Below are 12,927 nucleotides of genomic sequence, written 5' to 3'. Positions count from 1 at the left end.
TTAAGGAATCGCAAAATGTGTTCTTGATGAATCTGGGGGTTAGTTTTATACTGCATGGTTTTTAAGTCATCGTTGTGCTTCCTGTCAGATTCTTCAGGAATGCAGATTGCAGTACCTTATGTGACTAATAGAGGTCTTGTTAGTACTCCGGGGGGAATCCTATCAACAACCTGTGGTACTGCACCCTTTCTCTGCTTCATGGGTTTTCTATTCTTGCTTACTCTACTGCTGGCTGTCAGAGACTCCCTTGTGTCTGACAGAACATAACACCCTTTCACTTTGCTTTGGTGCCCCAGATTGCAACCGACAGAAGAGAAGGACTAATGCCTAAATGTGCCGCCCTAGAAAAAGCAGCGTATTGGGAGAGCCCGTTTTGCTTTTGCTTGCCTGGAACTACTGCTGTAAGCGTTTCTCTTTTGCTGACACAATGCTCACCAAACAGTTTTGATATTTCGTTTTATACTGCATGGCCCATGTGTGGCAGAGAGTGCATGGAAATGTTAAACTCTGGGCTCTGGTGACCTAAGGCCCAAATAGATATGTTACATTATTTCACATTAGCGGAGGTTTGTATTTTTTTTCTCTTCTCATCGCTGTGCTTCCTATTGAATTTTTCTGGATTACAGGGTGCAGTACCTTATGTGGTTTATAGAGGTCCAGAGGGACACCTAGTAACAGCCCTGCACCCTTTCCCTGCTTTGTGGATACTCTTTTATTGCTTATGCTACTGCTGGGACTCCTTGGGTCCGGCACAGTAGAACAGTTAGAAACCTATGCAACCACTTTTTTCAGAATGTTCCTTTTTTTGGTGTAGAATGCACTTATTTTCTAAATGATCTCTATACCACAAACAAAAAGAAAAGTTAAAAACATTGTCATTTACAATACCAATAGAACAATCTTTCACAAATGTGAGACCGATTGCACTGCAAATGCTTGTTTATTTAATCATCGGCAGTCCATTTAAAATGCAGCAGCCGAACTTCTCTGTAAAAATGCCTGAATTAGCTCAGTTTCTCTCTGCTTAAATTCACTTCATTGGCTGCCTGTTCATAAGAGGGCTTAATTCAAGATGCTATGCCATGTCCACAAAGCACTATATGACACTGGACCAGCTATTCTGCGCAGCTGAGTGGCTTCCTATAAGCATTTACGAGCTCTTCGGTCGGCTAGAGTTGCTCAACGCTAAATGTACACACAAAAGACAGAATGGGAGGCCGCTCTTTCACCTATTTGACTGGCTTTGACCTGAAATTCCTTTATTGCGTGTTGATCTTCGTCAGACCTGGGGCCATGCCAGGTTCCTGAAGAGATTGAAGACTGGCTATTTCTCCTATAACTGACTGTGGGGCAGGTTGCAAGTTAGCAGACGATCTAGCGCCGTGATACCCCTTCAGAGATGAAGGTTGTACTCTACAATGCAAATAAATAAATAATAAATATGTGTCATCCATTGGGAAGTCCCCAGTGCTGCTTCCTATGCACCCGATGACAAGTGATAATTTAAACCTTTGATCTGCCAATACGAGACAGCAGTAGTCCCCTCTGTCATGACAGGAATCAGATAGTCACTCACTCTCTTTGTGGTAGCTCCTTTGTCAAATTTTCTCCTCTATGCCTTAAGAAGCATCAGCAGCTGCATTCTTAAAAAAGGTTGTAGACTTCATTATTTGCCATATAAGATAAACCTTTGTTCATTTTCCACCCTCAACCAATGCCATATAACATACTTGCTTCTACAGCACTTGATAAACAAAGATATGAAACAAAATGTAACCAGTGTACAAGCCTCAGCATTGTTTCCACAATTTTGCCGACATACCCTTGAAGGGTTATATTGCAGTAAATTCACACAACAGACCGTTGGGGGTTCAAAGTAGAAAAGAGCTTGCATGAAGATGAGGGAAGAAAAAATAAATGATGACATTAGGGCTCTCATCAGAGTCGGGTACTGGATGCACTAATAATCACACCCTATGTGCATATTCTCAAGGAGCTATCACTGAGTTAACAGCACTTTATCGCAGCCAAAGTCGAGATAAATTTATTAACCCATTCACAAGCTGGTGCTAAAAGCCCATAGCACCAGTTTACCTGTGATAGTAGCCGCAAAAAACATAGCCACAGATGACCCCCGCCACTATCGCTAATGAGATGCAGAGTAGGCGTTCCTGCCCAAAAAGCGGCAAAAACACCACTCCGCAACATTCTCAACAAACAGCCAGATCAGCGATATGACCAAAAAACATGCGATAAGGTGCATTAGCAGCAGTAAATTAACACCTGCTCTGACCTGGTGCAAAGTCTGATGACAACCTGCACCATAAAAGGGAGCCCAGGCCAGAGCCACACCTGAAGAACAACAGATGCCATAGAGCTACTGATACTGCAGCTCAGAGCCCCATCAGGCCCACAACATGCACATCCACCACCCCCGGACCCCCGCACCATCCCCTGGACCACCACAGAGGCAGCGTAGACACATACCGCGGACCTTCAGAAAACGCAGCAGCCTCTCAGACTTAACACCAAAAAATGTAATTGCCCACTGCAGGCTCAACTGGCTGACTGTACCAACACCGCAGACAAACAACATCCCACCTCAGACAAAGCTGCTGGCTGGCTGCACCTGTTGGCCTCTGGTACCTTCCAACCAACAATGCCAGAGTCGGAGGAGTCTTACAGCGAACCCTATCAAATTTCCTCAAACCTGTCCTGAATGCCATCATCAGCTTGGTACCCCAGTACCTATACCACACTGCGCAGGAACCACTGGAGACCAAGCAAGGCTTCTATGCCATAGCTGGATTCCTGCATATTTTGGGGGCAATAGTCTGCACATATGTCCTACTTGTGCCCCCTGCCAACACTGCACACAATTACCGCAACAGAAAGCACACACATATTTCTATCTGCATATTTTGAGATGCAATTTTCATGTATTTTTCTGTATGCCTTGCTTCTTATACTGAAAACCTCAATAAAATATTTTGAACTCAAAAAAAAGAAAGCACACACATTCCATCAATGTGCAGGCAATAGTGGACCACCGGGGACTCTTGACCAATGTCGTCGCCAACTACCCAGGCAATATACATGATTCCTTCATCTTCCGACAGTCCAGTCCATCATCAATCGGCGCTTCCAGGATGGCACCTACGGAAATGCTCTGCTCTTTGGTAAGTACCAAATGAACACAACACACACCTCAACTTCACAATAACCCTTTCGATGCTAATGACGGAACAGTTCCGTCATGAGCATCGGTCGAGCTGTGCTCATGACGGAACCGTTCCGTCATGACCACACCCATTTTCATTAGGGCCCAGCACTGGCGGTAAATCTGCACCGCACGGATGAGGTTAATGCAACTCACAACTCTGGGAATGCAGTCGTTACAAACTCACATACAACATGCCAAACAACAGGCCCACCTACCAGACACGACAGCACAACTTACTGTGGGAACCTGGGCTAGTCATGTACACACGCCATCAACGGCATGTCACCTCAGCCACACAATAGCAGATTGTGGGGAGAGGTGGAAACCAGGCATGTGTGAAGGAGGCAAGTGACCCATGAATGACAGTGGACGCAACCATGTCACCCCAGCCAGTGGGGGAGATCAAGGAAATGTAGCTAGTCACGTCCCCCCCCATAAGCATGAGCGGAGTGGACTGGCCTGGCGTACTCCAGGCCAGCGTAGGGGTGTGAATAAAAGGCACTCAACTCTGGGTGTGGTCCTCTTCCGGAATGCCCAACGTCTTTACCAGGGCGGCGCCTCTCACCCCGCCATGAGGCAGATGTCATCGCCGTGAGCAGGTTGGCTGTGATCCTGTGCACCTGTTGCTCCCCGATCCTGTCTTGACCGCCCATGCGCACCCAGGCCTCAATGCCCAACTGCTGACACCGGTGTCAGTCAAAGAGGTCCAACCATGTGCCGGTGCAAGCTCCAGGCTCCAGGCCCACGAACTTGGTAGCCTCCTCGGACCATCACGGCCTCCGCGGCACAGGCCCGCTGAACTCCATTCTCACTGACATACTCCACCGGCATACACAGCGGACAAGTAGGACACGCATTTGGAACTGAGTCTTGATTACACCATGGCAGAGTACATTATTTACGGCTGAGGTCATATCACTATACTCCCTTCAATGTGGATCCACCAAGGCTGTGCACAGGACTCGCCCCAAACATGTCTGTGGGCACTTGCTGACTGTGACCTTCGGCCTACACTGTGCTCCTGAAGGCCTCACACCAATCCAATGCAGTCTGTCACAGGCAGGACAATGCATGGTCACTGGCTAAACACCCACTCAGCTTTGGTGCCACTACCTCTGTCACCCACAAAGGAATAAAAATGCCATTCCAACGTCATGTGTTAGAGATCCAGGAGGAGATGGCTGGGCAGTGGTTAACCCGCGCTGACCGCTGCCTCCTTCCGACACTGCGGCCAACTAGGTCACATTTTTGGAACTGAGTCTTGATATCTTCATGGCAGTGTACATCTCACAGTACGCAAGGAGATGAGTAAGGGGAAGACGCGCTTCAGTCCGGAGGAGAAAAGTCTCCCCTTTACGGAGATGATGGGGCACTACCAACAACTGTACCGGTGCCACTGACTCTGTGCCGCGCAAGCCTACTACACATGGCTGTGGGCCCCTGATGACAGCTGCCTCCGACACACACTGCGGTGGAGTAGGTCACACATTTTGAACTGAGTGTTGCCCTCTACATGGCAGAGTCAAAGTCATTGTACAGGCCTCATCGCAGACTGTATCCTCTACCAGCTCTGGTACCCCTGAGTGTGTGCCCTGAAATTCATGGTCGATCTCTGTTTGTACGTCGGTGGCGTCTGGGCCCATGGGCCCATGGTCTGGAGGTTGTCTTCCTATACATGTAGCTGATACTGACAAGGTGGAAAAGTGGAGTTTGTAGCATTCAACTCCGCCATTTGCCTGTTCCTGTGTGCTTTTGCCCTCTGCATCATGCCCTGGAGGGACACCTTCTACTGTCCTCGGCAACCCTCTGCGACATTCCCCTTGGACATTGAGGTGTACAAGCTCAGCTTGCGTGGCCCTACCTCAGTACACCACAAGTCACCTTCCCATTGCGGTGTGCCTGTGCCAGCCGCTGTGCATCCGGGGCCACAGACTCTGTGCTGCTCTAGTCAGGGACCCATGATGTCTGTACTTTGTACTGCTGATTGTCTGCTCTCTGTTGTGGTTTTGGCCAGCACCACCCAACCCCTGAGTGGCGGCTTATACTACCCAACACCCATTCAGCACAGGCGTTACTGGAGATGTGACCCTGGCAATAAAAGGGGCCGGGTGCACGTGCCTGTAGCCAGTCCCACAAACTCACTCAGTGTGTCCGTGTGGTCATTATGTATGCATGTGGGACCGGGGCCATTCCACATTACATTGTGGTGTGTACAGCGTGCACAACCATGTCACCGCAGGCAGTGATGTATACGTGGGACAGGTAACTGCATCGTATCTTCATGTGAGCATAAGCGGGGGGACAGACGTACAACAGTACTGCGTAGGGGTGTGGCTCCTCCACACGTGGATCTGGGTGTGGTTCAGTGTGGGCCTTACCAAGGATCTGGCTGATGCGTGTGTCTATGTTGTGGTGTCTTCGCCATCCATCCCGTAATCGATAATGTTGCTATGTGGCAGGCCCCCAGTGAGCGTGCTCGGCCGAAGGGGTACATGGGGGAGGGCATGCCCGCTCGGGGTTAGGGATCATACATGCCAACTGTTGTTGTGTGTTGCTATTAGCACAGCATGAGCCAAAGATGTACCCTCAACTGCATGTCGAGGTTAGCCAGGCAGCTGCTCTACATCAGACTTGTCCTTGCAATGGGCCTACACACATGTGCCCGGCCACATTATGCGCAGTATCTTCACTGTGTCGTTATCAGGCTTGTAGACCTGCGCAGACAGGCATGTCAATGGTGTGCCGTAGGGTGGCATGTAATGTAATTAAAAGTAGTGAATGTGCTCGGGGGAGGTGAAGCAGTGAGGCTACGTAGTACACAGTGATGCAGCTCATGTGCAACACGCAGTACATGTCACATGTTAGTAAATCATACATATCACACACCAATGAACCATTGAGCCTGACAAGACACCATGCAGTACTTAGTTGTGGCTCATGTCTCTCTGCACTGTCACAGGTGACCAAGGATATGCGCTTGGATAATGACACCCCTCCGAGCCCTGAACACACAGGCCCAGAGTCTGTACCGTTTGGCCCACAAACACACCAGGGGCATCGTGGAGCGCACATTTGGCATGTTGAATTCACGTTTCAGGTGCCTGGACGTCACAGGTGGTAAGCTCCTGTATAGCCCAGACCTCGTGTGCAAGATGATTGTGGCATGTTGTGTGTTGCACAACATATGTGTTCGCAGCAAGGCCCCAAGGATACGAGTGCCAGATGCATTGGACGATGATGATGAAGATGAGGCAGGTGAACCACACCTCACTGCAGCCACAGAAGGAATAGCCTGTAGGGACTACATCATTGACAATTTCTTCTCTGGTTGACGTCACATTGTGTGGGTCCTTAGCTGTAATGGCACAGTACGTTGACAGACTACAGGCAATGAATGTGCTCATAAAAGCATTCTGATACACATTCCCTGCATGCAGTCCACTCATCTGTACAATTGAGAGATTTGTTAATGGATGGTGGGTGTGTCACCTCTGTGAAGTGAGGCTGTTTCTGGTGTCACGTATTTGAACTGCCAGTTCTGTGTGTCACAGTTGTTACAGTATCCCACTCTTTGGCATTTCACATGTATCACAATTCATTCCATTTTGGCTGTAATTTGTGGCCTACAAGTAACAACAGGGATTCCTTTGTGCTCTGATATGTGGCGTCATGATGCAGGGATGCACCCTGTGTCTCAAATCCCACGACATGGGCAATATGTACGTAAGGGGGAGTCACTGCCCGTACATTAGTCTGTGCTTTCTTTCTTGTTTGATCATGGACATGGCACGTCGGTGTGCAGGGGGTGTTGTTTGTCCCTCTGCAATGTGAGGGGGATGCAGTTTCACAGTGTGCGCCATGTTTGTTTCCACATTGGTGCAGGGTACATGCTGAATGCATGTCGATGTATATTGTGGCTGTTTGTGGGTAATTGCCTATCTGATTTGGACAATGGTCATTTGTTCTGCGTCACAGCTGTTGGGTTGTGCTTGCACGATGTCATCTCACCGTTTATTTACTCTGATTTTAAGGTGCATTTTCCCACCAGACGCGTGGGATTTGCAGGCCGGTCGCTGGTTTTCGGTGCTTTTTGTACCGCAAATGGCCTCATCGCAAGATTTTTTGGGTTTGCGTCTCGCATTTTTGCGGCGTTGCGTTGATTTTAATGCGGACATTTGACGCGTTATCTAGAGACTATTGCATGGTACTCCCGTGTCGAGAATGCTTTGTTAACATAGCGATGTTGGAAGTTGCAGTAAGTTACTTTAGCAATGGTTATCACACGTTCATGAGAATATGCTGCAAAATGTGATGCCATGGTATTCCATAGCAACTGATATGTCCACTGCAGGGGCCTGTATTTGACCTCGGTCACAGGTTCAAATCCCCGTGAGGTCCACTCAGCCATTCATTCATCTGAGGGCGATAAAATGAGCACTATTGAGTTGGGTCACAATAAACATCTGTCATTCAGCACCAAGATGCCTACAGGTGAGCGCGCGCTATACAGGTACTTATGTTTTGTTATTAGTAATTTATTAGCTGCAATAATTCTTGCCTACTATGTGTTTTGCCAGCAATGAAGGAGTATAATGTGTGGATTTTGCTGCGTGCTGCACACAAATCAAAATGTCCCTGGAATTTACTACAGTAAACTGCAGCAGATCTGACCTGCTGTAATTTAGCTGGAGAAAATTGTGTAGCTATGGTGCTTGCCACAAAACATAAAATCCTATTAAGGGATCAATTCCGATTCGGGAAAGTAATCCGTACGACAATTTGAATTTGTGTCCCTTTCCGTACGAATCATACAAATCCGTACGAATCACCTAGTACAATCCGTAGGAAAAAAATACGTCCGAATCTTTGTGAACTGTACGAAAAGCAAGGGAAAATCCGTACAATACGGACCCTCACGGTGAACCGTACGAATCGTAAACTTGCTGTACGACCCGACAAGTACGATCTGGACCGGGGAACGAGAACGCGATTCGTACGGAAAACGTCGTATGAGCAATTCGTACAGAGAGCCACACAATCACATACGCACTGTACCCCTGCAATCATGGGGGTATGCACCGTACCCCTAAGCACCGTACCCCTACGCACCATACACCTATGCACCGTACCCCTACGCATTGTACACCTATGCACCGTACCCCTAAGCACCGTACCCCAAAGCACCGTACCCCAAAGCACCGTACACCTATTCACCGTACCCCTGAAATCATGGGGTGTACTCGTGTCCCCGGAGGGGGGGAGGGGGCATTTCCTACGTGGTTTAAGTGGACGTTTTGAGCTCCAGTAGAAAAAGAGTCATACGGAGTGTTGACGTGACGAATCGTACTTGCTGGGTCGGAAAAAGCTGCTTCGATCCGTACGGACGTCGCGTACTGCGTGTTCCGAATGGGATTTGTACGGATTAATAAGTCGCATGGTCTTTCGTATGATACGTACGGAGATCTGCTTTGGGTTCAGATCGTACTTCATTGTATGTAGGGGGACGTTTAAGGTGTACGATTCGTATGGGAAATATGCTCCGTACGGCTATTCGTAGGGGATTTTACCGAATCGGAACCGGCCCCTAAGTGTGGTAATGCTATTAACTTTATATTTGAAATTAAGCCTGATCATAATAACCCTGTATGTACAGGCCTAACAGAAAACACACACCTGTGTTCAGCAGAATAGGAATTTAGCCAGAAGAAAGGCCATTCAAGTGTTTTTCTACATTGACTTCTGACACTCAAACAGATCGAGTTTAAAGTCTTTATCCACTGGTGATCTGCGATAAAGATGAAAGCACCCTGGAAAAGGTACAACTTCTTTATTCTGGTCTCCACTTTCCACAGCAGGCAGCTCCTGACTCAACTCACAGCTTCACCAACATTTATACTCTTATAGGATTTTAAGAAGGAAGCAGTTACCCTGACTCAAAAGCTCCTGCGTAAACAATACCCTGAAAAGATCATCACAAAGGCACAAAAGTGAGCAAAGAACATTCCAAGAAATTATCTTTTAGAATCCAACAGATGCAAAACACTGAGGCTTTGATATTCATTAGTACTTAAAACACTGCATCCAATAATGCCAAAAAGATTGTTAATAAGCACTGGTGTATCTTTATGTCCAATCAACCAACCTTTACTCAACATCTTTTCTCTTTCAAGAGGTACAAGAGCATTAGGGACAGTGAAACACTTTTGCACACTATACAAATGTGTTTTCTTGTTTATATATCTCTACCTGCAGATACCATTAGATCGGCAAGTATGTACTGCCCTTGCATGCCGTAAAATAAGTGCCTGCCACAAGGAAAATGTAGTCACAGGATGTCCCCGGGGATTGGGGAAGTATCAATAAAACAAACTTGCGCAGACAAATGACCTGGACCTTCTGTGGCTATCGGCGTGGGGCAGAAACATGTTACTACGAGGATCACAGGAACATTGTATACTACATGCCCCGTCTATATCTTTTTAAAATAATTTGCCATCCACCCTGTTAGTAAAGGGATACCTTGGGAGTGAATGAGGGATATTTATATACATTTACAAATTAAATAAATAATCAATTTTCCCTCCGCATCGTTCCTCGAAATGCCCTCTAACCCAGCCCCACCTCTGTTACCTGCACAGACCGCTGCTGGCCCACACTGACTCTTAGGGGTCAGGGTGAACCAGGTGATGAAGCATGCCACTACAGGAGTGGGTAGGGTTTATGTACAAAAAAGGATTCATTTTCCCTTTCCTGCCTCGTGCAGAGGTGGCATCTAGTCATGAAGTGCACCGCATCTCTCTTGAGGGATACCCTTAAGTTATTGGTAGTTTGAGTTCAGGGTGAAGGTATCCTTTTCTTACTTTACATCACGTAAATATCTCCTTTCCCTCACTGTAGGTTAGGTTCCTGACCTCCCTTACCATTGGTGTAAAGCCATAGAAAATCCACCACATCTAGGAAACCCATGAAGGAAAATCCATTAAATGCTGCTGGCAGAATACCTGCCAAATGTGGACAGTAGAAATGTAAGTTGGAGAGGAGGGAGCATGGAGGGTGAACCTGGTCAGTGCCCACGTATTCTGCCTCCTTAAGATGAAGTCAGTCTGTGTCAGCATTTTAGGTAAGCAATACTTCTCTTTCAAGAAAAATCCATCATTTACCTGGCATTCTTTTAGGGAAGGAATATCACCATCATTTACCTGGCATTCTTTTAGGGAAGGAATATCACCATCATTTACCTGGCATTCTTTTAGGGAAGGAATATCACCATAATTTACCTGGCATTCTTTTAGGGAAGGAATATCACCATCTTTTACCTGGCATTCTTTTAGGGAAGGAATATCACCATCTTTTACCTGGCATTCTTTTAGGGAAGGAATATCACCATCATTTACCTGGCATTCTTTTAGGGCAGGAATATCACCATCTTTTACCTGGCATTCTTTTAGGGAAGGAATATCACCATCATTTACCTGGCATTCTTTAAGGGAAGGAATATCACCATCATTTACCTGGCATTCTTTTAGGGAAGGAATATCACCATCATTTACCTGGCATTCTTTTAGGGCAGGAATATCACCATCTTTTACCTGGCATTCTTTTAGGGAAGGAATATCACCATCATTTACCTGGCATTCTTTTTGGGAAGGAATATCACCATCATTTACCTGGCATTCTTTTAGGGAAGGAATATCACCATCATTTACCTGGCATTCGTTTAGGGAAGGAATATCACCATCATTTACCTGGCATTCTTTTAGGGAAGGAATATCACCATCATTTACCTGGCATTCTTTTTGGGAAGGAATATCACATCTTTTACCTGGCATTCTTTTAGGGAAGGAATATCACCATCATTTACCTGGCATTCGTTTAGGGAAGGAATATCACCATCATTTACCTGGCATTCTTTTAGGGAAGGAATATCACCATCATTTACCTGGCATTCTTTTTGGGAAGGAATATCACATCTTTTACCTGGCATTCTTTTAGGGCAGGAATATCACCATCTTTTACCTGGCATTCTTTTAGGGAAGGAATATCACCATCATTTACCTGGCATTCTTTTAGGGCAGGAATATCACCATCATTTACCTGGCATTCTTTTAGGGCAGGAATATCACCATCATTTACCTGGCATTCTTTTAGGGAAGGAATATCACCATCATTTTCTTTTAGGGAAGGAATATCACCACATTTACCTGGCAGTCTTTCAGGAGGTGAACTCACCTCATTACTCTCCCTGCATTGGAAGGCAGATTCCCCCAACCCCTGGGGAAAGAACTCCACACCTACAAGTGGACCCTGACAACTCTCTGCCAGGAGTATATTCACCACATGGCAGGCAACAATTAGGGTACATATTTCTCCAGAGGATTGTACAGGGAAGCTGAAATGTTCTTGCTAAATTCTCCCTTACACACACCCCTCTGAGACCCTCTGCGTGACGCAGGTTGAAGGTACCTGGCGTTCAAATGTCAGAACAGCATCCTCCATGTGCCGCAAGCTCTCTTCCCTCTTCTTTTGCGCTTCCTCCACTTTCTTCCCTGTCTGCCTCCTTCGCATCCATTTGAAAGCGAGGAAGACTGTGGCTGAGCCGCAGATGATGCCGGGTATCAGCCGAGGGTCCAACTCGCCCTGGGGCAGCATCTGCTTCAGGTTAACGGGGATCATGTCTCTTCCTTCTGTTTCTTCCCCTATTCCGCTCAGTGACTCTGTCCTCTGCAGAAAATGAAATAGTGCTGGGTCACAGCATTATTAGCTAAAGCGCTGCAGAGTACAAGTGAAACAAGGAGAAGGGAATCAAGATAGCACGTGGGCTGGATTTATTGACCAGTGAACATTGCTTTATCCAAAAGTCAGTGCCAGGCTTCATTTAACCAGGGAGAGTGCTTTATCCTCAGATGACCTCCTTTTAAAGAGGTCTGACTGGCACTCCCCCTTGTGGTCAGAGACATGATTAATCAACATGTAGCTCTGTGCTACATTTGACCCGTGAGGGCTTCTTAGCGCAGAACTGCTATTGCAGATTGCAATTTGCACCGTGTGCATTTGAGCATAGATTTTCAAAATCCAGTTTATGTGCAGTTTATTAAAAATGTATCTAGCATATGACCAATTCTATACTTACCCAGAATTAGCCAGTTACAAAGTAAACTCAGCCCTGGCAAAAACGGTCAAATCTGCCACACTTTGCAGGAGGTCTTGACCAGAAACGGGCCGTGGGGGCATTCTTTGTAGTGTCACGGCAGCCCACCCTGTCCTGAAGGGAGCTCCTTTGCAGCCAACAGCAAAAATACAAAAGTGGCAGAATCAGGGCAGTCCAGTCCTGCTCTTACCATGTAGAAACCCACCCTTTATTTTAATCACTGAGAAGACGTGACCAGTGCCTGCATACATACATATAGGCTAGAACCAACAGTCTCACAAAGCAAGCATAGACAAAGCCAATAGGTCTGACTTTTGCATAAATGTATAACCACAGAAGCAGAGAACCTACTAGCATGATGAAACACATAATGCCCACAAATAGCCATATTGTCCTAAAGACCTAAAGATTTATCAAGGTTTTGCAATGCCCTTGCACCATGCAAGGGGGTGACGCAAAACCTTAGAGAGATTTTGTTAGCCACGCAAGGCCACCTTGCATTGCCCTGTACTGCTTGATAAATCTGGTGTAACGCAAGGCAGCGCAAATCTCACCT

The 12,927-nt window shown here is 46.7% G+C and overlaps 1 protein-coding gene across 2 annotated transcripts in view; it reads right to left on the bottom strand.

Moving 5' to 3' along the window:
• LOC147747103 (vitamin D3 hydroxylase-associated protein-like) overlaps positions 1-12,003 on the bottom strand; it is a 349,697-nt gene extending 337,694 nt beyond the window's left edge. Inside the window, exon 1 of one of the 2 annotated variants that reach the window (XM_086952354.1) lies at positions 11,687-12,003. In XM_086952354.1, coding sequence (XP_086808480.1) covers positions 11,687-11,896 — 210 coding nt within the window. In that variant the 5' untranslated portion in view covers positions 11,897-12,003. The remainder of the gene's footprint in view (positions 1-11,686) is intronic. The other variant, XM_086952353.1, reaches the window with a different exon arrangement.
• Between the last annotated feature and the right edge of the window lie 924 nt (positions 12,004-12,927).

The sequence above is a fragment of the Lissotriton vulgaris genome, chromosome 1_1 (assembly GCF_964263255.1).
Source record: "Lissotriton vulgaris chromosome 1_1, aLisVul1.2, whole genome shotgun sequence".
In the NCBI taxonomy this organism is placed as follows: domain Eukaryota; kingdom Metazoa; phylum Chordata; class Amphibia; order Caudata; family Salamandridae; genus Lissotriton; species Lissotriton vulgaris.
This window is presented reverse-complemented; position numbering and strand designations above follow the sequence as displayed.